This window comes from Rhopilema esculentum, chromosome 15 (genome assembly GCF_057945365.1).
Source record: "Rhopilema esculentum isolate cy_ngs chromosome 15, ASM5794536v1, whole genome shotgun sequence".
NCBI classification, from domain to species: Eukaryota; Metazoa; Cnidaria; class Scyphozoa; order Rhizostomeae; family Rhizostomatidae; genus Rhopilema; species Rhopilema esculentum.
The window spans coordinates 10,599,313-10,625,555 of NC_142829.1; the positions used below are offsets into that span (position 1 = coordinate 10,599,313).

Sequence of the window (26,243 nt, forward strand, 5' to 3'; positions counted from 1 at the left end):
CTTTTGACCAATGAGACTTCTCCTTTGAACCTATTGTCAGAATTCAACGCATGCCCAGTTCAGACTGTAGCTATTGTTCGCGAACAACTTTGATGTGAACACGCCAATCTGAAATCCCGAGTTATGGAGCCTTGAGGAAAACAGTGATCTTGGAGCCTGAATATAATTTATTTCATTTTTAGTGCATACAACTTTGAGATGCTGAGAGACAGAATTCGTGTACAGAAATGGACCCTAAGCCCGTAGCAATCGAACAAGGTAACAAATATTACAGTTTATGTTGCCCGTTGCCAGCTTTCGCTTCTCGTTTAGACCCATCCTTCCGTTCTCTGACCTCTCTTATTTCTTTCGTAGAAACATATTTTCTTATTGCCAAATTCCTTGAGGATGGCCCGTGTCAGGAGGCTGCAAAAGTAAGTATACTAGATTTCGCCGTTTGCCGTTTTTTTTTATTTTTAGCTTCGTCTAATTTTTTGTGTTTTTCCTAGGCCCTACGGAGAGAGATCGGGACCCATCATGTAAGTAAAATTGCACCCCTTTTTCTCTAATTCAGACTAAAACGAAATTCTCCAATGCCAATTGCCATAAAAAATTATTATTGTATTTTTTTATGAATTTATTTTTATTTATTATTTTAATCAGGAAAAAAGTAAAATAAAGCCCACATGAATACTTATAAGTTTGTTCACTTAAAAACATTTTTTAGCTTCTTCCAAGAAGAACAGACTGGCTTGGTAATTCACATCCCCGGACAATGGATGACATGGTGAGTGTGTCCTATGCTAGTTTTGTCTCAAGTTGCCAGTTCTTGCCATCCTTTACTTCCTATGGTTTTAGTATTGACTTGAAGCTCAATGTTATAATAAACGTCAGAGTTGAAGCTTTTGGTGTATTTACAGCTTGTCATTTTTATTTGTAACACTCTTTCATGAACTGGGCTTTCTTTTGAATAACAGCTGGGTAGAGCTAACTTGCCTACGATCCAGTGTGGTTTGCGGTTTTCGTTTCACAAATTCAGCACGTCTGTTGAGTTCAGCTTAGCCAATCAAATGCAGTGTTTTTCTAAATTGAGCCAATCAAACTCGAGGGTTCTGCCAACCGGAAGTTGAATTTTTCAAACATGGCGCTTCTGTTTTGAACTGAGATGAGAGTAAGATATGTAAAATTGGGCTTGATTACGGAGTTCTTCGTAAATTTGATTCTTTGTTTAGGAGGGTATACGATGTTCCCTTAACATTTCAAAAACCTTGGTGAAATTTCGTTGAATTTTGATGCCGCTTTACTTATAAGGGCTGAAAATGTTCAGATATACGATTTATAAACGAAATTATAGGTGATAACAATAACAATAATTATTTCTATGGCTTGGCTTAAATAAAATGTAGTGCTTATAAGGACAGGGTGTTGATAGGTGTTTCAAACAGTTAAGGTATTCGTGACTTATTCGTGTTCGACAAATTTCCCGTAGTTTCTAGAAATGTAGGGAAATATTTAAACCGACTATATACTAAACCTATTTTCCTTTCTTTGTTGTTCTGACCTTTTCTAACATATTGAATTATCTTCAATTTCCAAAAGATATGATAGATAGATACAAAAGGGGAGTGTTTATTTCACTTTGTTACTCAGCACAGCACCCTGCCAAATCTTGATCATTTGATTTGCAGCTGTAGAAAAATCTTCCAGAAATGTACTTGATAAGCTATATTTTGAAACATAACCTATGCAAATCTGCTAGTTTGGCCAGTTTTTTTAACCAAACAAGGTATAAACACATGCTTAGTCACATGTCCTAATTGCAATGAGAATGCCTAACTGAACAGTAGGCATCCAATCAAATTACAATCCAATCCTAGTACAGCTTGTATCATTTCGCATTGCTCAGTTTTGGAAAACAGTTTTTTTCTAAATGATGTAAAATTATATTATATGTCATTAAGGTTGCTATCTTAATCTGTTTGAGTTATATTAATATGTTGTTGGTTTCATTTTTAGGAATCTCTCAATCATCATATACGAAATGAACATATCATCAAGCTTTTGTCAAGACTTGGTTCCTTTGTTGAAAAGGTCATCCCAACCAAGATAGAAAATGTGAATTCATTGCTAACAACTGGAAATTTTTCACTGCTTAGAGCAAGATCAGGTATGTATAAATTTTGTATTTAGCCATCAGGTTGTGTGACAAGGAACAGGTTCTTGGCCTCTTATTTGCCCCAACAGACAGCACAAAGAGAAAGTCACTGGAAAAACGAATCATTTTTAAACTTGGAACTTTATATCCTTCTGGACTTAATAAACAGTTTACATATCTTCAATAACCCCCCCCCCCTTCCTTTTTCTTTGTTTTTTCTTTTCTTCATATTAGTGTGCATATATATACATATACATAAATTATGTATTATATATTAAATTATATACATATCCATTCTCTTATATCCGTCTTCCTTTTCCATTTGTCGTATTCCATATTCCTTTAAGGTTTTTTAGTTCTATCATCACTGTTCAATTTCATTTGATAGCAGGCTATGCTCGAAATGTCATTATTTGTTTAAAAACAATTTTTTCTGGTACAATTTACTTACATTGATTGTCATTATATCTTTATATTGTACTGCATGTTATAGCAGCAGGGCCTAAATTTCTAATGGTTGCTTCAGATCATGAAAAGGATGAAGAAATTGACATTTTATAGCTTTCAATTTTTTTCACCAAGTGTATTACATTTGTTATAATCTTCTTCAGAAAAGAACTTGAAAACAATGGAAATAAATTTGGTTTGAGCAAAAATTAACATGCGCCCCTGCTTAAACCACCCCTGTCGAATAAGCATCCCCTGTAAAAGTTTATTTTTTAAATAAGTACCACGGGTGCTAATTTCATCATTTTTTGCCTGGGTATGTGAGCTGTACCCAGACAACAGTCTTTACCCAGAACACCAGCATAGTTTTTCTAGGTTCACCCCAGCAGTTGGTAAGCAAATTGATAAAGGCACCATCAAATTTTTGATTTTTCCGTCTTATTTTTTTTATGATTGATCTTTTTATCATAAATGTCTGTATGTTTGTATATCAACAATTCAGTAAAAAGCAAGATACTGTGTGATATACTTTGTGAAATTCCCTTCACAGATTCCCTTCAGCCAAGAAACTCTACTACTGAAGCGGTATGCTTTCATGGATGCCCTGCATTGCCACCTTGCATATCTGGAAAGTCAAACTTTGGTAAGAATTTGAAATTTTTATGCTCATCCTGACTGACAATTTTGTTTGGAATTTTATGACTGGATTTGGATGGGATTAGGGTAAGACTTGACATAAACCTATTTTGAAGTTAAGTTAAAGAATTCATCTCTAAATATATACTACATCTTTATTTGCTGAACTTTTCTTATGTTCCTATATCTCAAAATAGTGTATAATATACTGTAAATTTTTTCAGTCAATATAGTAACTGCAAGATCTGTGTGTGGCTCATCAAGAAATAGAAACTTTGTCAGTGGCTGTAACCTTTATAGCAAAGTGTCTATGGTAAGCTTTTTTTCTTAACAAGCATACAGCTATACCTGTTTGTCAAACAAGTCCTTTCAGATGTATCTTCCTTTCTCCTGGGCAACGTTATGTTAAAAGGAGGTTTATTTTTTACAGTTAGTAAATCTTGGTACCTATTGCAATACTGCCAGAAATTTTTCTGTTAGCATAATTTTTTGTTTCTCCCCCCTCCCTTCTTCAGGTTATCATTAAGCCTTTTCATAATTCCATTCCATTTGTCAATTATTTTACCTTGTATACCCTGCAAATCATTATCATTATTCTCTAGCTATATGGTTTTAGTGTCAAGCAAAAATCCTCTTTATTGCATAAGTTCAATAAGAGAATAAAAGTTATTATAACACACCTTTGGCAAACTCCATTGCTGTCCTATCTAGCTTCTGGTTGTAATGTATTGATAAGAGCTGTATTATTTCCAAGTTTAAAGCTTCATGCAATTATCAGGCAGCCATTAAAAGCCAATTTTTAAAGTTATGAAATATTTAATTTCCCGGAAGGTATCAAGATTTTTGTTGGCTTGTATGTTTCAACTCTGGTAGTTTATTAGTTGCCTAATGGTTGCATCAAGCATGAAACTTGGGGTTGCATGTAAGACCCCTGTTGTTCTACACACCAATAATGTAAAAAAAATTCTAATTCCATCGTATGTTTCCAAGTTAAAAGTTAAGACGATGAGAAGACTTCTCGGATTTCCCTGAATTAGAGATGAATGCTCATTTATTGATTTGACATGGAATGCAGTGACTAAAACGATGCTTGTAGCACTTCAACTTAGACACATTTTAAGCATTTGAGTGAGCAGATGTTTTCTTAAAACACTTTGTGGACTCATCGCCTTGGTTGGTTTTTCTGCCAAATGTATTTTCAGAGTTCACAATGTTTGTTTGTTGGGTTATGCCAGTTGTATAATGAGGTTTTTATGTTCAGCACAAGAGAATACTTGGGCATTTGGCATCTGTTTATTGTGTACTATTTGACAAGACTGGTCATGTCATTGCTACGGTGAGGTGTTAACCGTTTTCAGTTAGCATACAAATCATCATTTCACTTGTATATGTATTTATCATAAGGAATTACAGAATCTGTTGTGGATTCAAAATTTGATTGTGTGATTTCTTTTGTCAAATCTTCTTTGAAGCCACAACTAACATTTTAGCTTCTCTCTATTTCAAAGATGATTAATCAGATAAATAAGTTCCAGCAAAATTATTTATCAATTTTCAAAGACAAGAAGTTTGTCTTTTTCTCTAACCAGTCATAAAATTTCCGGTGTCTCTCATTTATTGTTTGACAACTAACCTTATTCTTAAATATTTGTTTTTTTTGCCATAATTTTTATTGAGAATTTGTACGAGATAGTCAAAATAACAGTCCTACCTCAGTGAAAGTATATGTTTAAAGCTAGACTGTTGTGAGAACGCCAGTAGTTAAACTTCAAATAATGCAGATAGTTATTGCATGTTTTGAAGTTTCAAAGATGTTTTTTGGTTCATAAGCAAGAGATTGGCTTCTGTTTTTAAATTAGAGAATGGGGCCGAACAAATAACCAAAGATTTAGGCACTACAGAAAAACCCTAGCAATTATCTTGCTGTAGGTTGAATTTTTGCCATATGAATATTTCTTGGTTTGCAGCAGTATGCAAGAAGATTGGTAAAATTTTGTAATCTTTTGCTTAGGGTGCAGATGACAATCTTGTTAAATTATGGTCAAGTTTCGATGGCAGGCTTCTAGCAACATTGAGAGGTCACTCTGGCGAAATTTCAGATTTGGCGATCAATCAGGAAAATTCCTTAATTGCTGCAGGTAGTTGTGACAAGGTATGGTTAAGTTATTTTGCTTTAGTTGTGTTTGCAGCCCTTTGCAAAGTTACTGAAAAAACGATTGGTCAAGCTATTGGGAATAAAGTTGAACAGGCTGCTTTAAAGGCCTCGCCTTAAAAGAGGGACTTCATCTGCCTTTTCAGCATTCGACATTAGTTATTGTGGGTGAACCCGACAAAAAATGCCTAATTTTAAATCATTGTTAGACGTTTGAAACCAAAACAAAATTCACAGCAACTCGCTCAGGGAGAGGACACTGTGGTGGATCTTCGTTCTGATCGAATATTTGTGTATTAAATCAGTGATGGGTGAATATCGTGGTCATGAAAAGAGATTCTGAAAACAATAGGGGACTGCTAGACAATGTTTTGTTGAAATGGTTTCGGACATGGTATAACAGCAACAAAGAGTACCAGTCATAGGTTGTTGTCGTTTGTGAATGTTGAGACAAACATGATATACGTAAATATTTGCCTGGTAAGATTTCTAGGTCATTTTTTTGTAAAAAGTTCTCGCTTTCTTCTTTCCTTTATTTTTTAAGCAGTTGAAGGGTTGCTTGCTGTATAGCTCAAGGGCGTGCTGAAAGCATTTGTTGTCTAGGGTTATTAGACTCCATTGTATCTCATTTTACTTAAAGTGAGACACTGCTTTTGGAAAGCTGTGCTGCACCAAGTTATTATATTTGATATAGATTTCCTGAAGAATCATATTTCGTTACTTTATCTTAAAAGAAACACGTCCAGTCTTGTGCTGTTGAATCAATCGTTATTAAAAAAATCAGTTTATTAATTCTCCACTAATGGCTATTCTCAATTTTGTCGCTGGCCACATTTCCATTTTACAGCCTAAAACTAGATATATCAAAGCTGCAACGCCAATAACGATTTGCTTTATGAAATTTTGAAGTGATTGTTTCATATCAATGGTAATTGTATGCTTAAACATTCGTAAATAAAGATTTGATTTAAATTTTGATTTAAATTTTGACTATCCTTCGACCTTTGCTTGATTTTTACCTTGTGATGTTTTAATTTAACCAATTGTTTCGACAGACAATAAGGGTGTGGAGTTTGATCAACACAGCCCCTGTTGCTGTTTTACAAGGACATACTGGAATGATCACTTCCCTTCAGGTTTGTCATGTTAAAAGCAACTTTTTTTGTATATATTGTATATATGTAGACAACGTATAGGGTTGTCTTCATGCTACTTTTTATAGGGAAGGACCTAGCTTTGGTAGACAAAGAAGCTTGTTCTAAACCACAGTCCCTTTGCAGTCACGTTTCGTAGATTTTTGGGCGACATCAAATAGAATCGAGAAGTTTGGAAACATATTTCCGAAAAGTAATCTATTTGAAATTCTCTCTTTTTGATCAAAATCAGTTAATAGCCACAAATCCGTTGCACACCATCAGGACAGTCCCTAGAATGGTCAAACTTTGAATGCAAGAACGGATCTGTCCTGCTAGGCATGCAAAGCGATAATAAAAAAAGAGTTGCAACGTGACATCGCTTTAAATAGATGTGTAATAAAATAGATCTTTACTTTTTTCAGTATATTTCAGCAAAGTTGAATGAAATGAAGTTTAGAGTGATAACAACAATTGAAACAAAAAGCAAAAAAATTTTCAAGGAACGCAACCTTTTCTTATTAAAAAGGTAATTCGCTCTATTTCCATTAAGAAAGGTGTTTCTCATATCTTAAGTAATCATTGAGGTTTTCTCTTTTTCCAGTTTTGCCCTTCTGCACATGAAGATGCAAGGTATTATTTTTTTATTACTTTTTTGACTTCTGCAGTTGCATGTACATACATTACCATATTCAAGTTGGTGTGCTTTTTCGTGTTCCATTTCGCTATTCCTTGTCACACTTTTTGCTGCATTGTTGTGTAATGTGTAATGTTTAAATCTTCCCTTTAGGTATTTGATGTCTACTGGGGGTGATGGTACGGTTTGTTTTTGGAAGTGGGACATAAAAGGAAATAGTTTTGAGTGAGTATTTTACAGGATTCAGAAAATGCTTTTTAGCCGCGATTATGAGATTAGTTTTGAGACCGGAGATAAACCTTGTATTTCTGGCGTAAAATAATCACGCAAATCCTGAATTTTACTAAAAGAGGTCAACCCACATTTACATTAAGAAAATGTATAAAGCAAAATAGCTTTGATTGCTTTCATGTCAAAACTTCCATGTTTTACGAAGGCAACTAATCTTTTGACACAGTTTTCCAGCTGCAGATTTGCAATGCCCATATTCTCTTTGTTTTGGCAAGAAAGTATTCAATTTATTTCGAAGTTGATTTTTGACAATTAATTTTTTTAAGGACCGTGCTTTTAAATCATATTTCTGTCTTATAATCTAAAAAACTCAAACCCAGCTTTTGTAAGGGTATTCTTATGTAAATATATTTAGGCCGCTTTTCCTTTGAGCAGAAGTGTTCTTTTTGCTTCGTTCAGATTTTGGCAGGTATTTTCGATTCTCTTATCTGTACATTTCTACTTTAGCAAGCAACGAGATTATTTTGTTGACTTTTTCTTTGAATTCTGAAATTTAGACTCCTAAAATAATTTCATTGTTTATATTCTCTATTATCGGAATTATTCCAAGTTTCCAAAACCATCTGTCACATTCAGCATCTTTATCAGCGTCATTAATTCAAATTTAATCGCTTTTCAGATCAACACCTGTGAAATTCAACGAGAAATCACGTCCAGGTGCACAGATGCTTTGCTCTTCGTTCAGTCCAGGTAAATGCGTGCCTATAAATTGAATACATGTTTCATTGCTGCCATTTTAAACGAAGATTCCTCGTTTCTATCAATACCAGTTTATCGTTTTTGTTTTTCTTTTGTATATTTTATATTATGAACGAGGATGATATCTATGTCCTATCTGGCTGAAACATCTAGCTTGAAATATTCGATTATCGCCCTCCTTAATCTCTATATTAAACGAGCCAACATTGGCGCAGAATCGAAAAAAAGAAGTAGGGGAAGTTGAAAGTTTTCAGATAATTGTGTAGTTGCGTTTTTGTCATGATATAGACCACAGTGCTTAGGACCATAAATTTGTAAATGCTTGCTTCCTATTTTAAGACACCGTCACCAGAACTGTTTCAAATGTAGTAAGTCAAAAGGTGTTTGTTACAATGTGTTCTTTCACTACATTATTCTATTCAAGTGAGGTCGAAGATTACATTGCATAATTGCAGTCAATTCGTGGATGCCAATGAAAATTAAAGAATTATGCCAATTTAGATAAAGTTTAACTTAATCTTTATTCGGATCTGTGAAGCGGGCTCAGTTAATTCAAATTTTGACTGCGGTCTGTATTCAAACAATCCCAGGAAACATGGATTGGGAGATTTCTATTTGGAACTTCAGCTTGTGTTGAGAATCTGGAAGGAAACTATGTTTAATCTAAGCCACTTAATGTAGGCAACATACTTTAAGCTGTCAATATTAATTTGTCAAATTCTAACCACTTCATGCCAGAGTATTGCCTAGAAGTTAGATGTATAAGGGCTACAGGATAGAAAACTTTGGGTATCTATAAACAGACAATGGCAGGGACCATGGTCCACCGCCTTTTTTGCTGTTGAATGAGTAAAAGAAATGTCGCTGAAGGTGACCATTTCGATTTAAGGTGGTGGTTTTCTGGTCACTGGCAGTTCTGACAACATTATTCGTGTCTATCAAATGATGCCAGCCCCAGTGGAGAAGATTGCTGAGTTATCTGCTCACACAGTAAGATTGAAATTTTTCCTTTGTTTCTTGGTAGCAGTTATTGCACGTTAAAGTGCCCAATTTTCTGTTTTATGTATACTTGTTCATACCCTAACAACTTTATCAATCTATTGTCTTAGCGATGCTAGAATATATTGGAATCGTTTTGCTCAAGACATTTTTCAAATTGTGGTTGCATGAATTTTTCAACTGAGAATTTTGACGTCATTCCCTTAAATTTGGATAGATAAATGAATACTTTTGAATGAAAAAAGATTGAGAGCTTAATTTCGTCAACTTTACTTAAATTTAAACTATGACTACTGGAGTGGCAAATCTTTATGGTTTTAACTACCTGTTTTTGCAGGATCATGTCGATAGTATCCAGTTCAGCAATTCAGGTTTCAGGTTCGTACCGGCACCTTATCTCCTGCTTATCTCCTGCTCTTTGAAATGTCATTTCTATAAATTTAAGTAATTTTTATATCCCATCTACCTCTCTATGGTTGAAAGTTTTCTCCTTTCGTCTGTTTCCCCTATTTTGTCAGGAGATATCCTGCTAAACTATGTACTGCTTGCCAAACATCTTGTGTTCCATACGGCTTGCATCTTGTAATTAGATGCGAATTGCATTTTAATGGAACTCGACGTCTTGTTCAGGTTTGCGACGGGATCAAGGGACGGGACAGCAAGAATATGGCAGTTTCAGAGAAACGAATGGAAGCACATTGCATTGAATGCATATGAACGACTGAAAAGGTTGTCTATTTGCTCGTTTATTTGTTATATAAAGGCCAAAACTAAACCATTGCAACATTTTATCCAATATATACAAATATTTTTAGACGTCTTGTTGGGGATTGCTTGACATTGTTGGATGTGCGTGTGGCCACACCAGTGAATCATTTCATCTAACATTGGTCGATTTATCAGAAACAACAGCCACAGAGCCTAACTTCATTTATTTTAACTTCATGGCTACTTGAAATACCGCAACTTGCAATTAGCACAACAAGATGCATAACTATTTCCTAATTTGCTATTTTTCAAAACACGATTTTATGATATTTTCGCTTAGAGAAAGAAAATGTATTTATGGTCGTAAGAAGAAATGTGTTGTCAGTAGCCACGCCACCAGCCCTCTCCTTAACCAAATCTAATTGTCAATGACATTCAAAGCGGTATGCCTTGATTTTTCCGTAGTTTTATAATTTTCATACGATAATAAACAATAGAGCACTTGATATAATTCATCACACAATTTCTTTGGTTATTATTACAACAGTATAAATTCTACTTCCTTTTAGCGCCCCGAGTTTCCTGGACGAAGAATCGCTCAAGTCCCTGAAACTTAAGGTGACAATGGTAAGTGCATTGACAGTGGTTTGTTTGTGTTGGTCACAAAACAAAGACATTGTTAAAATCATTTCTTATGTAGCAATTTTCCTGCATTCCAGCCAGTAAAACTACTGGAAGCGTGACCAACCAGTGCAACTAGTGGAAGCGTTTCTACTTGTTGTTTCACGTGCAGAAGATTGCAGGTTCAGAGCCTGGCTCAAACGATATCTTGGACGCTAGCTTCCTGTTCACCCAGCAACAAATTGATACACGTTAGCAACACTGGGAAAGATAAATATAGTGAGAAAGGAAGCTAGCGGCCTTTCTTCTTCGTGCTCAGGGCAGAGGACAAGGGTCCACACAGATCTCTTATAGAAAGCTCACCTTTACGTTACTATAAATTCTTTGGTTGTTGTATTTTGCGTACACTCCATTTTATTAGAAACTGAAGTGAATCAGTAGCAAAATAATTCTTTATTATAGTTTCTTTCATCCATGGTGTCAAGCTAGAGGTGTCTATTATTGAATTGAAGCTAGGACAATGAAGGGAGTATTACAATTGAAATTAATAGGTTATTCCATTTATTGTTAACTGATGCCTTGCTGTTTCAGGTTGGTTGGAATGTCGACGATCAGTTTCTGGTAACCGCAATTACTGATCATTCGCTGAAAGTTTGGGATTCATTTTCTGGCGAACTGATTCACATTTTGGTTGTAAGTCCAAAACAATTGCTTTCTGTGTTGATGTTGTAGTTTTTGTATGGCTTTGCTCATTTATTTACAATTCTCCTTTAACTTGTCTACTTGTCTTTCTGCCTGCCTTTTCTTCCGGTCCTTTCTGCCTGTCCTTTCTGCCTCTGTGTCTTCGCGCAATTTTTTGTGCTCAAATTTCGACCAAAGTCTATTTCTTTTTAAGGGTCATTCAGATGAAGTATTTGTTCTTGAGTGCCATCCCCATGAGCCATACATTTACCTAAGTGCTGGTAAGGCCTTATCTTGAAATCCCATTGTTCTTTGTCACAGTAGAGCATCATTAAAATAGAACTAATTCATTTGTTTTCTAATTTTATTCTCTTAACATTTTATAATAATTCACATTCTGCTAAATAGTGTACGTAAGGAGGAATTAAACAACTAGTTTTCTGTTGGTTTAAATAACTAGCTGATCAGTTTCTTTAGTGTAATCCGTAATAAATATCTAATATATAATAATTCATTTTATTATAAAATAGATAATACATATCTAATTAATATCGCATCCGCGAGGCCATTTGATATCCTGTGATTCTTGCAGGACACGATGGCAATGTTATTTTATGGGATATTTTGAAAGGCGTCATGATAAAAAGTTTCTTTAATTTGGTGAGTACCTTTTCTTATCCATTGACCTCTAGCTTTTTTTCGAGGTTAATGCTCTGTTATTTTTAGGTTTACGTGCATTTAACCGAGCTGAGAAAATCCATTCGTTATTACTCAACGAATTGGTTGTTTTATGTTAATTGGTATTTGTTATTTGGTTGCCATTTCGTTCTAGCTTGAGGGCCAGGGACATGGAGCAATATTTGATTCACGTTTCGCGCCCGATGGAATGAGTTTTGCAGTTTCAGACAGCCATGGTCATCTTTGCATTTTTGGATTTGGTTCCGATGAACCTTTTAAAAAGGTAAGGCTATGATAGACTTCATTTATGATGACTTTTGAAATTTGTACTCTTTCAGGTTTCAAGTTTCTGTAGCTTTTCTGAAAATCTATAATCTCGTTTTGCTCTTTTTTTCAAGGTTCCGTACGAGCAGTTTTTTCATACAGATTACAGACCATTGATCAGGGATGCGAACAATTTTATTCTAGATGAACAGGTTTGGTTTTTGGCTACTATTCATTTAAAGCTAGACTTTAAGAACCCCTTTACTCTAGGAAGAGAAACTGAATCAAATCGTGTTTGTCTGCAGCGTAAACGGTTGGGAACCGACATTTTTGGATACGATGGAAAAGAGGGTTGATTTTTTACTGGAAACAGATTTTAATTGGGAACATTAATCGCAAATTCTCAATCCAGCTACTGCATCTGCTTCTTCGCGAGAAGGTTCTTTTATAGTTTTGGCTAACATAAACGACTTTTATTTATTTTTCATTATGAACGTGAGGGAAAAAGTGCATCGTACCAAAAAAATAACGGAAATAAATTTCCTTCCTTTTACTCAAACGAAACGGAGTCTTAATACACCAATTCGACTTACGGCCTCGTTTTGAAAATTTCTCCTAACCTAATTATACGACTTTCTAAAACTCAGATTTGGTTTTATCACCATAATTTTAGGCTGGATGCAATTTTTCATATTGTTTGTGCTTGTATTATAGATTTTACGGAGAAATGAAGTTTGAAAACTTTTAAGGGATTTGACCGCAAAAAATTATTCGGGGGGAAACTTTACCCCCCCTAGTCGCCAATCACGGTCAAATCCCTTATCAAATTTTCATCTTTTTGTCGTCATAAAATCAATATCGTGAGCAATACCATAATGAAAACTTCAAAGTATACTAAAATCATTGCTCGCAATCCGAATCTGAGGTCAGAAATTTTGTACAAAATAATTTGAAATTTTTTTCAAAATGAGGCCGTAAGTCGAATGGGTCTATTATTTTATCTTTTTTGTAATTTGTTTCAAAACTTTATTGAGAGGATTGCTGCCCATAAATATTAGTAACCAGCAGTTCTCCTAATAAAAGCGGTGAAGCACTCCTATTGAAAAGGGTTTATTTTCATTAGTATCACTATATGTTTATCAGAAACTCTAATATTTTGTTTATTTCGGCCAAGCTCTTTAGTTCAGCTCCTTTGAGCGTTGAGGCAAATTTAGCAATCTTTCAAATTGTACAATTTTGAATGGTCTTTATGCTCACAATAACTAATTTTCTTCAGAATGGAATGATGTATCCAAATTTGAGAAGAAGAAAAAGTGAATTTTGGCATATTTTGTGAAATTCCTAGGCGAAAAATCTATTCGTGCTCTACTTTTCGATACACAATTATTTACATAGACGCAGATGGCACCTCATCTTATGCCGCCTCCATTTCTTGTTGACGTTGATGGCAACCCACATCCTCCGTTTTACCAACTGCTCATTCCTGGACGAAACGCGAATAATTTGCCGACAAGGAGAGTGGAAATACCCGTGTCTGACCTTCCACCATTGCTGGCAGAAATTGCTGCAGAGGAGGCTGCTGCCACAGGTAAGCGTGCGTGCCTTATTTCCTTACTGATGAGGGCGAATTGTTTTTCTTTCGGAACCACGGATGAGATAGCGAATCAGTCGATACTAGCAATGAGGGCGATAGAAAGATACAGCCACAACATTGCAAGAAGTTCTAAGAAGAAACTGCTTCGTAAACATTAATCGTGCTTAAAGAAAAATTTTGATATATCTTTACGTTAGTGTTGCCAATTAACTTCTAGGTAAACTTGATAGCTAATTTGTTTTTTAGGACGGCAGAACTTGCTATCGCCAGAAAGAAGACAGCGAGGCTCAAGGTCACCTCTTCGCAGCCCCGCGGGGGGTGGAGGAGGGGGTGGAGTGGGCCTGAGACAGACTGGTGACGTCGAAGGAGTGCGTCAGGTGGACAGCAATGTCTTCATTTCACAAGATGTTTCTGCCTCTGAACTAGCCCTGTGGAGGAATCGAAAGATCTTTCCCTCTCAAAAGTTTTGTTTTAAAAAGTAAGTTGAATCATTGCTCAAATGGCTTCGCGGTTGAGTAGCAAACCCACTGCAGAACCGCTCAAAAATATTTCTCTCAGTTTTTATTGACCATCTCTATTGTAACTTGGTTATTTTGATTAAATTTGACTTTTTGCGTCCCACTACATACGTATAGTCTTTTAAGGTGTTTCTTAAACTAATCTTTTGATTTATGTTTGATGTCTTTGTTTCAAGGCAAAATGAGTTGTATCGACAAGAAAAAGGAAAGGAAGAGATCGAGAAGTATACACGGGAAAAGAAACGAAGACCACTTTCAACCTCGCAACGAGTGAGTCTTTCTCCTCATTAAAACGTTAAGGACATTACTTACAATCATCATGACTTTCCGTTTTATGAAAATCAGTTATCTTAGATAAGTGAATCCAAGTTTTGAAAATCTTTTAATGTGAATTTTTACTGCTGCAGCAAATAACCTCCTACATATGCCTATTACGGTTCTTGTATCTCTTTTAAATTTACCGATTTCTATCTTCAGCTTTCAAAAATAATCAGCCAAGAAAATGAAGGGAAAAGCGCGAAGAAAGCGACAAAGGGTGGACGAGGCCGCGCAGCGCCCAGACAGAGAATCAGCTACACTGTTCCATCTGAAATGGTGCAGCAGCCGAATTATGAAGATGATGACGATGAGGAGGAGGGAATTATTGATGTCGAGCAGTTTATTAGTAGCGGGAGTGACTCAGACTGGAACAGCGATAGCAGGTGACGTAGCCATAATAGGGATTGAAGTGAAGAGCTATGTGTAGCTTTGACTAAGCTAAAATTGGGTATCTGACTATAATATTCAAACGTTTTTTGGTAGTGCCTTTGTTCATTAATTGTCATGTATTGCCCTTTTACGGTTGCCTAATGATCGCATTAAGCATTGAAACCCGGATTCACAACTTTGAGCCCTCCTGCCCCATTCACAAGCCTTTTCCTTTTCTTCGCTGCATTTGTAGTTTAGCTCATTCGACACAAGAGGGTTTTTTACCCCTTTTCACGTTTTTGCGAGGATACCAAGAGAATTCAGTGATGTCCCAAAGTAAATTTCACGTGTTTAAAACTTTGTATACTATTTTCTGTTGAATAATTGCGCTCCTTTTGAAAATTGTTTTTGCTCATAGCGATTCCAGCGAAGACTCTGACTGGACTGCTGAGGTTGGTCTTAAAAAAGAACAGCGCGAGAGTAGAAGAAGGTATATCTAGTACCTATTTATCCGTTTGTTCTATTTAGAAGGTATTTTACACAGTTTCTCCTCTTTATTTTGATTTCATTCGTCCTCGGCTTTGTAGCTTATCACAGAAAAATATAATAAAGATAACTGAACGTAATTGATCATGACTAGTATGGCCTTTAATTGTCTTCTTATTCGTTTCTTAGGCGCTTAAGAAGAGTTTTCAGCAGCGGAGACGAGGCTGTGGACGAAAATGGAACAGAGAACGAAAGTGAGATCGAGATTGTTGCCAGCGAGAAAGAGGACGAGCAATCTGGGAATGAAAAGGAGGCACCTTCGAAGAAGTGTACAGCGACCAAAAAGAAATCATCGAAAAAAGCGGAGGTGGCCTGAAGCTTATGTCCTTGCCTTGAGTTTTTTGTTCCTATTACAAAGTCAATCCAATTTTGATGTCAATACATTTTATAATAAACTCAAAGGTTTTATTTTATGGCCTGGCTGCATGTTAATGTCTTTAATGTGTTCATAATTGCAGAGTGATGCCAAATCGATTGAAAATACAGAGGAATATATGGAGATGTACAAAATGCCAGACTGGCTAACAAGCATGTTGCCACAAAAATCGCCATATGTACCACAAGTTGGCGATGAGGTAATATAGCCAATACTTATACCCAAATGAGATTAAGTCATTACTGTCGTGAACTCAATATTGCTTCGAGCGCAACAACTACTTGAACAGTCCACGAAGCAAGAAATAGACCTTTTTAATTTTACTACGCCGAAATAATCACTTAAATCATTACAACTCTACTCTCTAACCACCACTAAGAAAAGAATTCCCTCTTCACGGGCACACAGCCTCTATTTATACTGCTACTTATAATTACGTCACTTTACTAAAATACCTACCGTGATTACATCATACTTGCTAGATTACCATCGAATGTTCCAGAAATTTCTACGCATACTAATCATACCATGAATTATAATTACAAGCAATGTCAGCGGGGGATAAACAAAGCAAGTCTTAAACAAAACAACCGCATACGTAATGTTTCTTAAGTTAGTTCTAAAGATTATGTAAGTTTGCAACACGTGTCTTCGTGGCACTCAGTGACTCCGTCACATTATTTATAATCAAGTATATGTTTGCTTGACAAACCGACATCTTTCATTATTTCCTGTTAAAAGTAATTTTCTAATTCCGGAGGTATCGAGAAAACCGTTTTTTGCACTGTTTATCGGTCAAGGCTCACTTGAAAAAAGGAGCCATTTATGACATTTCTTTTTTAAGAAACTTGATTTTAACAACGAATACATGAACGATTTGACGTTAAGTGATACAGTAGTGCCCTTCGAAAAAGAAATGATCATTGGTAATTAGATTTCTTCAATTGATAGGTTGGTACAGTCCTCGCCCCGCGAGTTAGGCCAACTGACCACTATTTAATGCAGTTTCAACACAATGTTTCTTTTATTCAGGTATATTACTTTCGTCAAGGCCACGAGATTTATGTCAAAGCTGTGCTGGAAAGTGATCTGCTCGACATCAATCCAAAAAAACAGTGCTACATGAAGTACAACCTCAAGGTATTTGTTACATCGTATTGTTTCAACTGATTTTTCTGCACATATGTATTTCACCGCTTTGTCAATGTTAACGACACTGTCTAGGTAATTAACCATGTACGTCACGTGTTCGTTTCTGAATACCTTGCTGTTCTCACTACAGCCTAGGTAGCTACATTCATCACTTTGTATGAAACTGTGTATATTATTTTAGGCTCGTGCGATCATTTTTTGTGCTGTAGGCTCTTCCTTCCAGGCATTTTCGCTATAGCCATGTTCTGGACAGCGTGGTGCAATTCAGTGATAAATCCTTGCTGTATTTTTTATTGTCCTCAGTGTTCGTTTTGGAATTTATCAATTTTTAGGCCGAGGAGTTATGCAGAGTGGTGAATGTGCACTACAATGTTGGACCACCGAGAACCTGCTCCCTGCGACTTGGTAAGAGCAGCATCGTTCTGTCACATTTATGGTCCATTTATTCGACATGGTCATTCCCTTCCTATCGTTGGTTGGCAAAATTCGAATTGTTTCCAAGTATTTTCTTTTTGCTTTTTAGCTTTGATGAACCCTGAAACAAACACAAACACAGGTGGATCATTCAATGTCAAGTATGTAATGTTTCGTTTATTTTCAATTATTTTGTCTTCTTTATCGTTATTTTTTATTAGGGCTTGCTTATGATATGTAATTTTACATGATTAATATTATTAATAAGTGTTAATAAGTATCTCTGTTTATTTCCAAGGTACCACGATATGGAAAATGTATTAGACTTCTTTGTGTTGAGGCACCACTACGAGCAAGCAAAGGCAAGAGACTGGCAACCAGGTAGCCATTTCGTTTTGTAAACAAGATATCCTTTCGGGCCATCCAGGACACTGTATTAATACGTCAGTCACTAATATTCTTTATCACACAATGAGAGAACGGAACGAAAAATTAAACGTGTCTATCAAGTTAAGCGTCAGAAAATAGAACGAAGCAGAATAAAACGACACGAGTTTCCTTTGAAGTATTTTCGGAACAGTTGCTCTTCAATTTGTGGCTTTTGTGAGTTATGCTTTCGATTAAGATCTTCCAACGATACGCTTTTAAGACTGCCTGAAGACGGTTGATAGTTTTGTTTAATCTACCAGCGTTTCAATAGGTGACTATTGCATAGGAAGTTTTTGAAAATCTTTGCTGTGGCATTCAATTCTCTTTGAAGCTTTAGGCGAATGACAGAAATTCGTAGAGAGGCAGTTATTTGGAATTATTAAATTACTTGTTAAAATAAGAATACTTCTTGAAAGGTTTTTGTCCGTTCCATTCTCGTGTGAACGTGGATCGAATTGAATCGAATGTGAATCTCCTTCGCAGGCGACCGCTTCCGTAGTGTGATTGAAGATCGATGGTGGTGGGGAACAATCGTTGAAAAGGGTCCGTTTCAGGATGATTTCCCAGAAAGTTGTTTCAATTCTGCAGTAGTAAGGTGTGTGACACTCTGCCAGTTCTCTTTATTACAGGTGTTCCGTTAGAAGACCTGCAAATGAACGTCATCTTTCAGCGATTGCACTAGTTATACAATTGACATCCGCACTCAAGTCTTCATACCGTTTTATCCACCACATTTTGTGAGCTTTCGTCCCTTCTTGATTATCAATACAAAACAGTGTACTTTCTTGTTCCATTTATTTGATTCAAATCTAATAACATTGTGCAATCTACCACGCAGATGGGATACCGGTGAAGAAGAAAGACTGAGCCCTTGGGACATGGAACCTGTAACCGAAAACGGTACGCGCATTGATTCGTTAATCAATCATTCTATAAGTAAATTGCTCCATAACCATGCTTCCAAAAATTCATATTTTGCCAGTTAAATTATCGACACAATTGCTACACTTTTGACGATGGTGTGAGGCTCTTTATTTAAGCCTTTGTTCAAGAATGATATTTTTAAGGACTGCACACGATTTTCTGGGTTCTTTGTCAAATCTCTTGAATTCCTTGTAGATCCGAGAGCACCAGAAGACGAAGATCGTGCTTCTCTCACCAGCGATATCCCGCTAACGCTGGAAGACCGAACGCTATTTGATTATACCCCGTCGACCTCCGACTGGCCTGACGAGGGGAGAGACCAGGCCATAGACCGCATCTCAAATGGTAGGCTTCCTGGGTCGCTCATCTTCTTGTACTTTTTTTAAAAAAATTTCTATGGTAAAGCGCCGATGTCATAAGAATATATTTATAAGAATTGTTTGTTTTTTACCTTACAATCTCTTATAACGACATAGGATGCCTGCAAATGTACAAAATCAGCTGAATATGTTCCCAATGGCCGGATATACGGCCAGTAAAAGACTTTAAATGTGCTAATGGATTACTGTTGTTTTAGTTTTGTTCTTAAGATTCTTTCAACCACTTTCAAACCACTTTTAAACCACTTTGATTTGTCCTCACATTTCTAATGTTTGTAAAAGGACATCTAAGGGGCGTGGGCTTTGCCCTCTCCTTTCCACGGGATACTTAAAACTTTATCTCGTATCTCTCTCTTTCTGGTCTCCTTCTTTTCAAAATCAAAGTCCTTCAAAATTCAAAAGTGCTTTTAGTGAAAGATTCTATTATTATTCAGTCAATTTCAGAGAGATTCACCTCTTTATCTTGCCAGAACTAAAGAAGTTTGGAATGTATTTTATGTTGTCATAAAGTTACTTTTCAAATATCATAAATTATCCTGTTGAAATCTAGGAAGTTTAATGTACTCGTAGGGAAGCGTTTTTTGTGTTATTTTGTTAGTTGAAATCAGATTCTCAGTGCATTGCATAGTGAATAGTTACAAATATGTTATTTGTCACAGGCATTGAACAGTTCAGTGAGCTAGCCATTGCTGGAGCCTTTGCATACCCTGTTGACGTGAGCAGCTACGCTGACTACTTGGCAACAGTACCCCACCCCACTGATCTGAATACCATTCGGCAACGGCTTGTCAATAAGTTCTACAGGTATATTTATCGCAATATTTTTCTTGATTTGTACTCATAGGATTGTCTTTGCTAAATACTTTTCTTGTCTACACTGCCACCTTTCTCTGTGTCTGCCAGAGGCCAGTTGATTCTGCAAACGTTCAGGTAACTTACAATGATATCTTACAATGATATAGAATTCAAAGTCAGGTTATATTTTGACATCATCTAGCATGTGTCTTTACGCTTTGAGTTGTTCCTCAGCATTTTTACCCATGTATTTCGATTTTCCTACGAAAACAGAAGACGCAATGCATTACTCTGGGAAGTGAGACTTATTGAGCAGAATGCAAAGTTGTACAATGAAGATCGCAGTGAGATTTCGAGGAATTCTTCGTTGGTAACGAAACTTTTGATTGAATTTATATGGTAAGTCTAGCCGAATAGCCTCTCTAACCGAAATCATAATTCACTCACTGTCCATGATCCTTCGTCCACATTATACTCCTATTGCCCCTTCTGCTAATAGCTAGCGGAGTACGAAGTAGCAGGCCAGAGCTCACTGTGACTTGTTCTTCTTCTTGTGAGTTCTTCAGTTTCTAGGCTGTTTCGCATTGCGTTTTGAATCTACTTTGCTTTAGATTTAAGTCGCAAGCATTTTTCACACTGTGTTACCTTTCATATTAGATTTTGAAACACTATTATGTTATCTTTATCTGCGTAAATTCTAATTTTGTAAGTCTTGTTTCCCGTCTTGGGAAAGAGAGATGCACTGCTGTGTCAATACCGATATGCCTTTTGCTTCTGACTACATTTATATCGTTACTTTTGTTGCCCCTTGGATCAAAATATTTGTTAAATTGTGCTTGATGAGCCAGAAAGAATGAATGACTTTCCTCTTATTTTTAGCGATCATAATTGTAGAGACCTGATAGCATTTTATAATCAAAGTATGGAAAGTGGAGTTTTTGAAAATGAGGTGAGCTTGATAATCATTTTTAAAAAATCGAGTTGCCGATTTTTGATTCCTTTGATCTTTGGTTTATTCATTACCCATGTCAACGTGAAAATATGATATACTTAACTTGGCCAAAAAAATCGCTTATAGTTTGCCTTTATGGACCCTGCATTTCAAAATTGTCAACTCTTTTTCAGAGTATTCTCTCTGGCCCAAATAGTATTACGATGACCTGCTTCCATGCTTAACTAACACATGACTCTGGTATTGCAATTTATCATGTTCTCTCTTAGATATCCCACGAAAAAGTACCGGAAAGCAGGCGATCTTCCTCCCGGAAGTCAAAGGTAAGTTTTGAGAATAGCACTGGGCCATCATCCCATTGGGTTTGAACAATTTACAATGAGATGGCCTGTGATTCTTTGTTATCTGGATTAATAATGTGTCTTTTTGTACCTGGGAACCCGGCTAATTATGTACATTGCCTCCTTTAATACATGGCTACGGGTAGTCATCTGCACTTACTTGTTTTTGCAAACGTCATGTTATGTTTTATGATCCGTGCAGCGTAGCACGAAATAAATGGGTTTTCTTCATTTTTCAATTTAGACCATTTGTTGATTTCTTTTTTATTATATCACTTAATTTTGTTTTTAGTCATCGAAAAGGAAAAACAGGTCGAAGGTAAACTTATAAATATTTCTTTGGCGCGGATTATATAGATATTCTAGTCTGCTAGACAAAGGTTAAGAAAGGGTTGTGACATATTTAAAATGATTTTTTCCATGACCCATCTGTTCGTTAGCCTCGTCTAGCCCCGAAACACGCTTTTTGTAGACTTGTGTTAAGGCATGTGTTTGTATCCCTTGGCACCATATGATCTTACTCTGCAAAGAACAACTCCGTTCTGAAAACAGGGTCACAACGGCTGTAGCTCATCATTATACCGACGACTGCCGTACTTCTAGGCGTGGTTTTTAGGCGTGGTTGTCAATGTTTCAAGTATAGGAACAGCTGAGACAAATTGTTATTAGAGAATGTTACCAAAGGGTATTGACGTTAGCAGTTATTTCTTAGTTTAACGGTATGATCTCATAAAAACAAATTGCACGACATTGGTGATACCTTTAAAGATGTGTGCGCAGTACAATTCGCCCCAAAAAATTGCCAACCGGCTTCTGTCACTTACCCCTATACCCCTTCCCCTTATATCCAAGCCTATCTAAAGATATTTTTATGAAAACCTTGGCATTGATTTTGCGTCTATTTCAGGGTGAAGACAATACTGCAGGCTCTTTTGAATCTACATCCGCAGGCTCATCTTCTGCTGGCCAGGTAATCACAAATATGTTCTTGATATTCTTTTTTTATTGATTCTGGGCTTTTTTGAAATTTCCTTGTGAGCCGCAGGCTTCGTAATTTCCACTGTTTGCTATTTCTTTGTGGGCAAAAGACTAGGTTTTTTTTACAGCCAGCCCCTTGATTTTTGTAAGATAGTCATCAACTTCACGATTGTTATATTTTGGTCATATAAATTGGTTTCTTGTTTGCAGAAATATATGCAAATTTCTATTTTACTTTTCTAGTCCTGGATTTCCATAGCTGGTGATTTGCTTGATTTCCTCATGTCAAGAGAAGACTCGGATCCTTTCAGAATGCCTGTGGATACAGACCGATATCCAGTATGCTTGCATCTTAACTCTCCTTTTCAGTTTAGAAGATTCGCAAATATATATTTTAAGTTTTGATTCAATGTTAAATTAATTTTTTTATTAAAAAAAGGGGTACAATCAACTCCCAAAACCTTTCACCAAGATCTCTCTATGAAACCAAGATTTGCTCTTATGCACATGTGCTGATGTTGCGTCCAGAAATTATTTAGATGTATTATTTATGTTTCAGTAAACATTAAAGCTAAAGATCCTAAATTCAAAATCAATTTCTTTTTAACTTCTTTCAATATCATTTTAGAATTTTTACAATAGGTTTTGAATGCTACTGACATCTCATGGAGAGGTAGCATGCTGTATATTTTCTTTATTTCTTTCCTAAATGTGCAAATTTAATATATATTCAACTCAAAGGATATATAATGGTGAATAGTAAATACGGAGATTTAGTGGTGATGGTCGAAAACTATGCATTTTCTGTATAATAATTTTTTGTATGAAAGAAATTATGTCTGATTTCTCTTTCGGATATAGGACTACACGAGCATTGTGAGTGAACCAATGGACTTAAGCACTGTGCGACAGCAACTGGATAACAGACTTTATGACGATGCGGAGGCGCTGGTTCGTGATGTTAGACTCGTGTTTTTCAATTCCCGGCTTTACAACACAAACAAGCGCTCTAGGGTATGTTCATCCTTTTGCGTTTTACGTTCTCATTTTATTAGGTCTTGGGAAATGCTCTTAACATCGCTTTTTAGCACCTTATCTGCAAAGAGAGTGTTTCGTTTTAGTTCTACCGGCAGATGCGATATTCGCAGACAGAACTCTCAAGGTCATTGTGATAACTTCTGTCTCCTTCGTACTATTTTCACAATTACCTTTATTCAACAAGTTAGATAGTTATTTCAAGGTTATTTTTAAATCATATCTGTTACCTTAAGAAAAATCTCTTGAGCAAGAAAATAACTTGTTTCCTTTCTATTGAAGTGAATACGAATTAGAATTGTTTTTGTATGTTTCTAGATTTACGGTATGACATTGCGGCTGTCTGCCTTGTTTGAAGACCGAGTGCAGGCCTTGCTTTCTTTATCAAGCAATCGAAAACGACGTAAACAATCGAATAGAAAGAGCACTTCGTTTTTAGACAATGTGGTTGAATGTAAAGATAGCTCAAAGGCTTTGTCTAAAACTGAACAATCGGACGCAAGCCAAGAAATGCACGAAAATTCTTTGCGGCTAGTTTTACGTAGGAACGCAGTTCGCAGTGAATCGAACACATCTCGACGTAGGTCCGGAAACGAAGACGTTAATCAGGCCTCATTTGCTGTAGAAAGTTGGCCAACGACTGAAACGTCACCCCGTAGAACAGGAATTGTGTTAAATCTTCGAACTGGGCAATCGAGAGAGCTGTCAGATGAATGTGATTCAAACACAGATTTGGACGGAGTGTCATCAAAAAGAGACTCAAAAAGTGCTAAGTCACAGAAAAGCGATAATGTTGTGCAAAGGAAGAAGGTCAGACGGGTGGTGATGCCGAGAGAATTCCTAACTGCTTCTTCACGTAGACGACCCCAAGGCAGTGAAACTAGCGTTGCAATTGATTCTACTTGTAACACCAGCAAAACTGAAGATATTTCGGGGGCAGTCGAAGAATCAAATCACGAATGCCACGTCTATAGTACTCGGTCTGGGAGAAGGATCCGTCCGAAGCATTTCGGATTGGAAACGGACTCTGAAAAAGAAAATAAACAAAAGCTTGAAAATGGAATAAGAAACGATCCTCATCATCGGCGTCGGATGCGGAGGAGGCTTCATAGCAAAAGCTCTGAAGAAGATATATCAGGTTGGTTATTTGCGCCATTATGCTAAATGATAAATTATGATTATGATAAATATGAATAATTATTAATTATTCATGGTGCACTGCTAAATTTTAAGATGGTACAAATTATGACCGGGCATTTCCTTCTCAGCAAATGTGAAGCATGCGATAATGACCAAAAATTGATAAAGTATTTATATAACCATATGTGGCCGTGGAAAAATATGTAGTATCATAAGGATTTGAAATCGTTTTTTCAAAAAAGCGAGCCCTCAAATTATAAGCATTAGTAAATTATACACAAAGCACTAAATGCTAATCAACAGACTTTTCATTCGTTTAGGGTGATATATCATAAAGTCTTGAGGCCTCTTGAACTTTTTTATTCACATCCTGGACACCAAATTATTATGTTATGAATAGAGTGATGGTCTGATTTTTTAGATGAAGATAATGTGGTTAAGAATATAAAGAGACTGTGCCATGCGAAGAAGGATGAATCGGATTATGATGAAGAAGAGGACGAAGGCGAAAACAGTAGTAGAAGCAATGTTGGGGATAGTGACACAAACAGCGTTGAGAATAATATAGAACAAACTGAGGGCACGAACCGGAGAACTAGAGAAAACGGGAAAAATAAAGCACAAAACCAACATAGTCATAGTTATAAAGACTCTTCAACCCGAAAAAGAAATAGACAAACGACTGTAAGCAATGAAACCAATTCACGGAAATCGAAACGAACCCGCTTAAAAGTTAACTATAATGAAGATGATGAAAATTCGCCAGTGGATGACGTTTGTTCGGATAGTGACGACGACATCAATATTATTGGAGTGAGTAGTAGAGGACGGGTGAGAAAAGCTGCTTCTAGATACGCAGATTTCGTCGATTCCTAATGTCAGAAGACGGGATAAAGTAGTTCTTTTATCAGGTGTCCACTGAAGGGTAATCGAATGTCGTTTCCTGCGACGAAATAATGTTGCCTAAAATGCTTTGTATCGCAGTGTCTTTTCTTTTTATATTAATTCAGTCTTCCGATGGTGGAAATGTTGTCCTTTTCTATTGAATTATCTTCTAAGATCCTTTTTTGCCGTCTTGAAGTCGTTGCTATAGTAGTAGTGATAAGGGCATATTCTAATATGGAGATCCCCTTGGATGCGTCGAAAAAACTTATTTTTCATCGGCGTATGCCTCTTCCCCCGAAAGAGTTTTGGCAATGCCAGCGAATTTTAATCTAGGTGCAGTTGATTTTCCTTTACTTTCGTTGGTCAGTTTTTATAGTGCTCTTAGCGTGTTTTCGGAACGTTGCTTGTGAAATACTCGTAGATACATAAAGGAAATAACCAATTTGCAAGGACATCTTTCCTGGCCCTGGTCTCACTCTAGCTTTTGCGTCGAAGTTACGCTTTGCTTAACCATTGTCCTGAGATTTAAGATATAAATGGCATCATAAGACCATAACCAGTTTGATAAACCCAGCCAGTAAACAGTTTCACGTGATAGTAGTGCCCATTCCATCCATTTTTGAATTTCTTTATCTTTACAAACAAAACAACTCTTTTTGTAGCTCCATCCTGCTTTCTTGTTGTGTTGTTTTCGATGCATATTTGTAAACATTGTAATTACTTGAAAGCAAAGTAATTTATCACATAGAGATAATGCTACATTCACATTAAGTTATTGATGATTTTTAGACTCTGTATTCTCTCGAGTCTTGCCTGTTTTAAATCTGCGCGATCCTAGCGCATTTCATTGTAACGGTATATAACAATATCGCATTACTTAAAGTCCACAAAGCCTTTAGAAGTAGGATTGAGAACATTCGATTTTATCAAATGTTTTCTTAAAAGACAGAAGGACCTGTGAGGCGAAGCTAAACAGTCAATACTGCTGAGACCTAGCTCAATATATGCACTCTCTAC

General features: G+C 36.3%; 1 protein-coding gene across 1 annotated transcript; it reads left to right on the top strand.

Moving 5' to 3' along the window:
- The first annotated feature begins 56 nt into the window (after positions 1-56).
- On the top strand, positions 57-26,014 carry LOC135685714 (PH-interacting protein). The gene is made up of 46 exons (XM_065201754.2): positions 57-258; positions 355-413; positions 489-518; positions 707-766; positions 1,996-2,146; positions 3,132-3,224; positions 3,442-3,530; positions 4,479-4,553; positions 5,229-5,369; positions 6,425-6,505; positions 7,107-7,135; positions 7,293-7,364; positions 8,050-8,120; positions 9,019-9,119; positions 9,466-9,506; positions 9,759-9,857; positions 10,406-10,463; positions 11,049-11,150; positions 11,353-11,419; positions 11,731-11,798; positions 11,971-12,099; positions 12,215-12,292; positions 13,476-13,668; positions 13,921-14,152; positions 14,369-14,462; positions 14,670-14,893; positions 15,298-15,369; positions 15,555-15,732; positions 15,884-16,000; positions 16,834-16,941; positions 17,286-17,358; positions 17,477-17,528; positions 17,666-17,748; positions 18,280-18,391; positions 18,635-18,696; positions 18,916-19,065; positions 19,760-19,904; positions 20,169-20,294; positions 20,775-20,844; positions 21,117-21,170; positions 21,481-21,507; positions 22,096-22,158; positions 22,410-22,505; positions 23,028-23,180; positions 23,520-24,339; positions 24,763-26,014. Exons 1-46 carry the CDS (start codon positions 228-230, stop codon positions 25,215-25,217), a joined length of 5,484 nt encoding a protein of 1,827 aa, XP_065057826.2. The 5' UTR covers positions 57-227; the 3' UTR covers positions 25,218-26,014.
- The last annotated feature ends 229 nt before the right edge of the window (positions 26,015-26,243 follow it).

What these genes read in the sequence shown, in the direction of transcription:
- LOC135685714 (XM_065201754.2), top strand. Translation starts at nt 228, where the DNA reads ATGGACCCTAAGCCCGTAGCAATCGAACAAG. An exon ending in TCTGCACATGAAGATGCAAG is followed by an intron (nt 7,136 to 7,292) that starts GTATTATTTTTT and finishes TCTTCCCTTTAG; the next exon opens with GTATTTGATGTCTACTGGGG. An exon ending in ATACATTTACCTAAGTGCTG is followed by an intron (nt 11,420 to 11,730) that starts GTAAGGCCTTAT and finishes TGATTCTTGCAG; the next exon opens with GACACGATGGCAATGTTATT.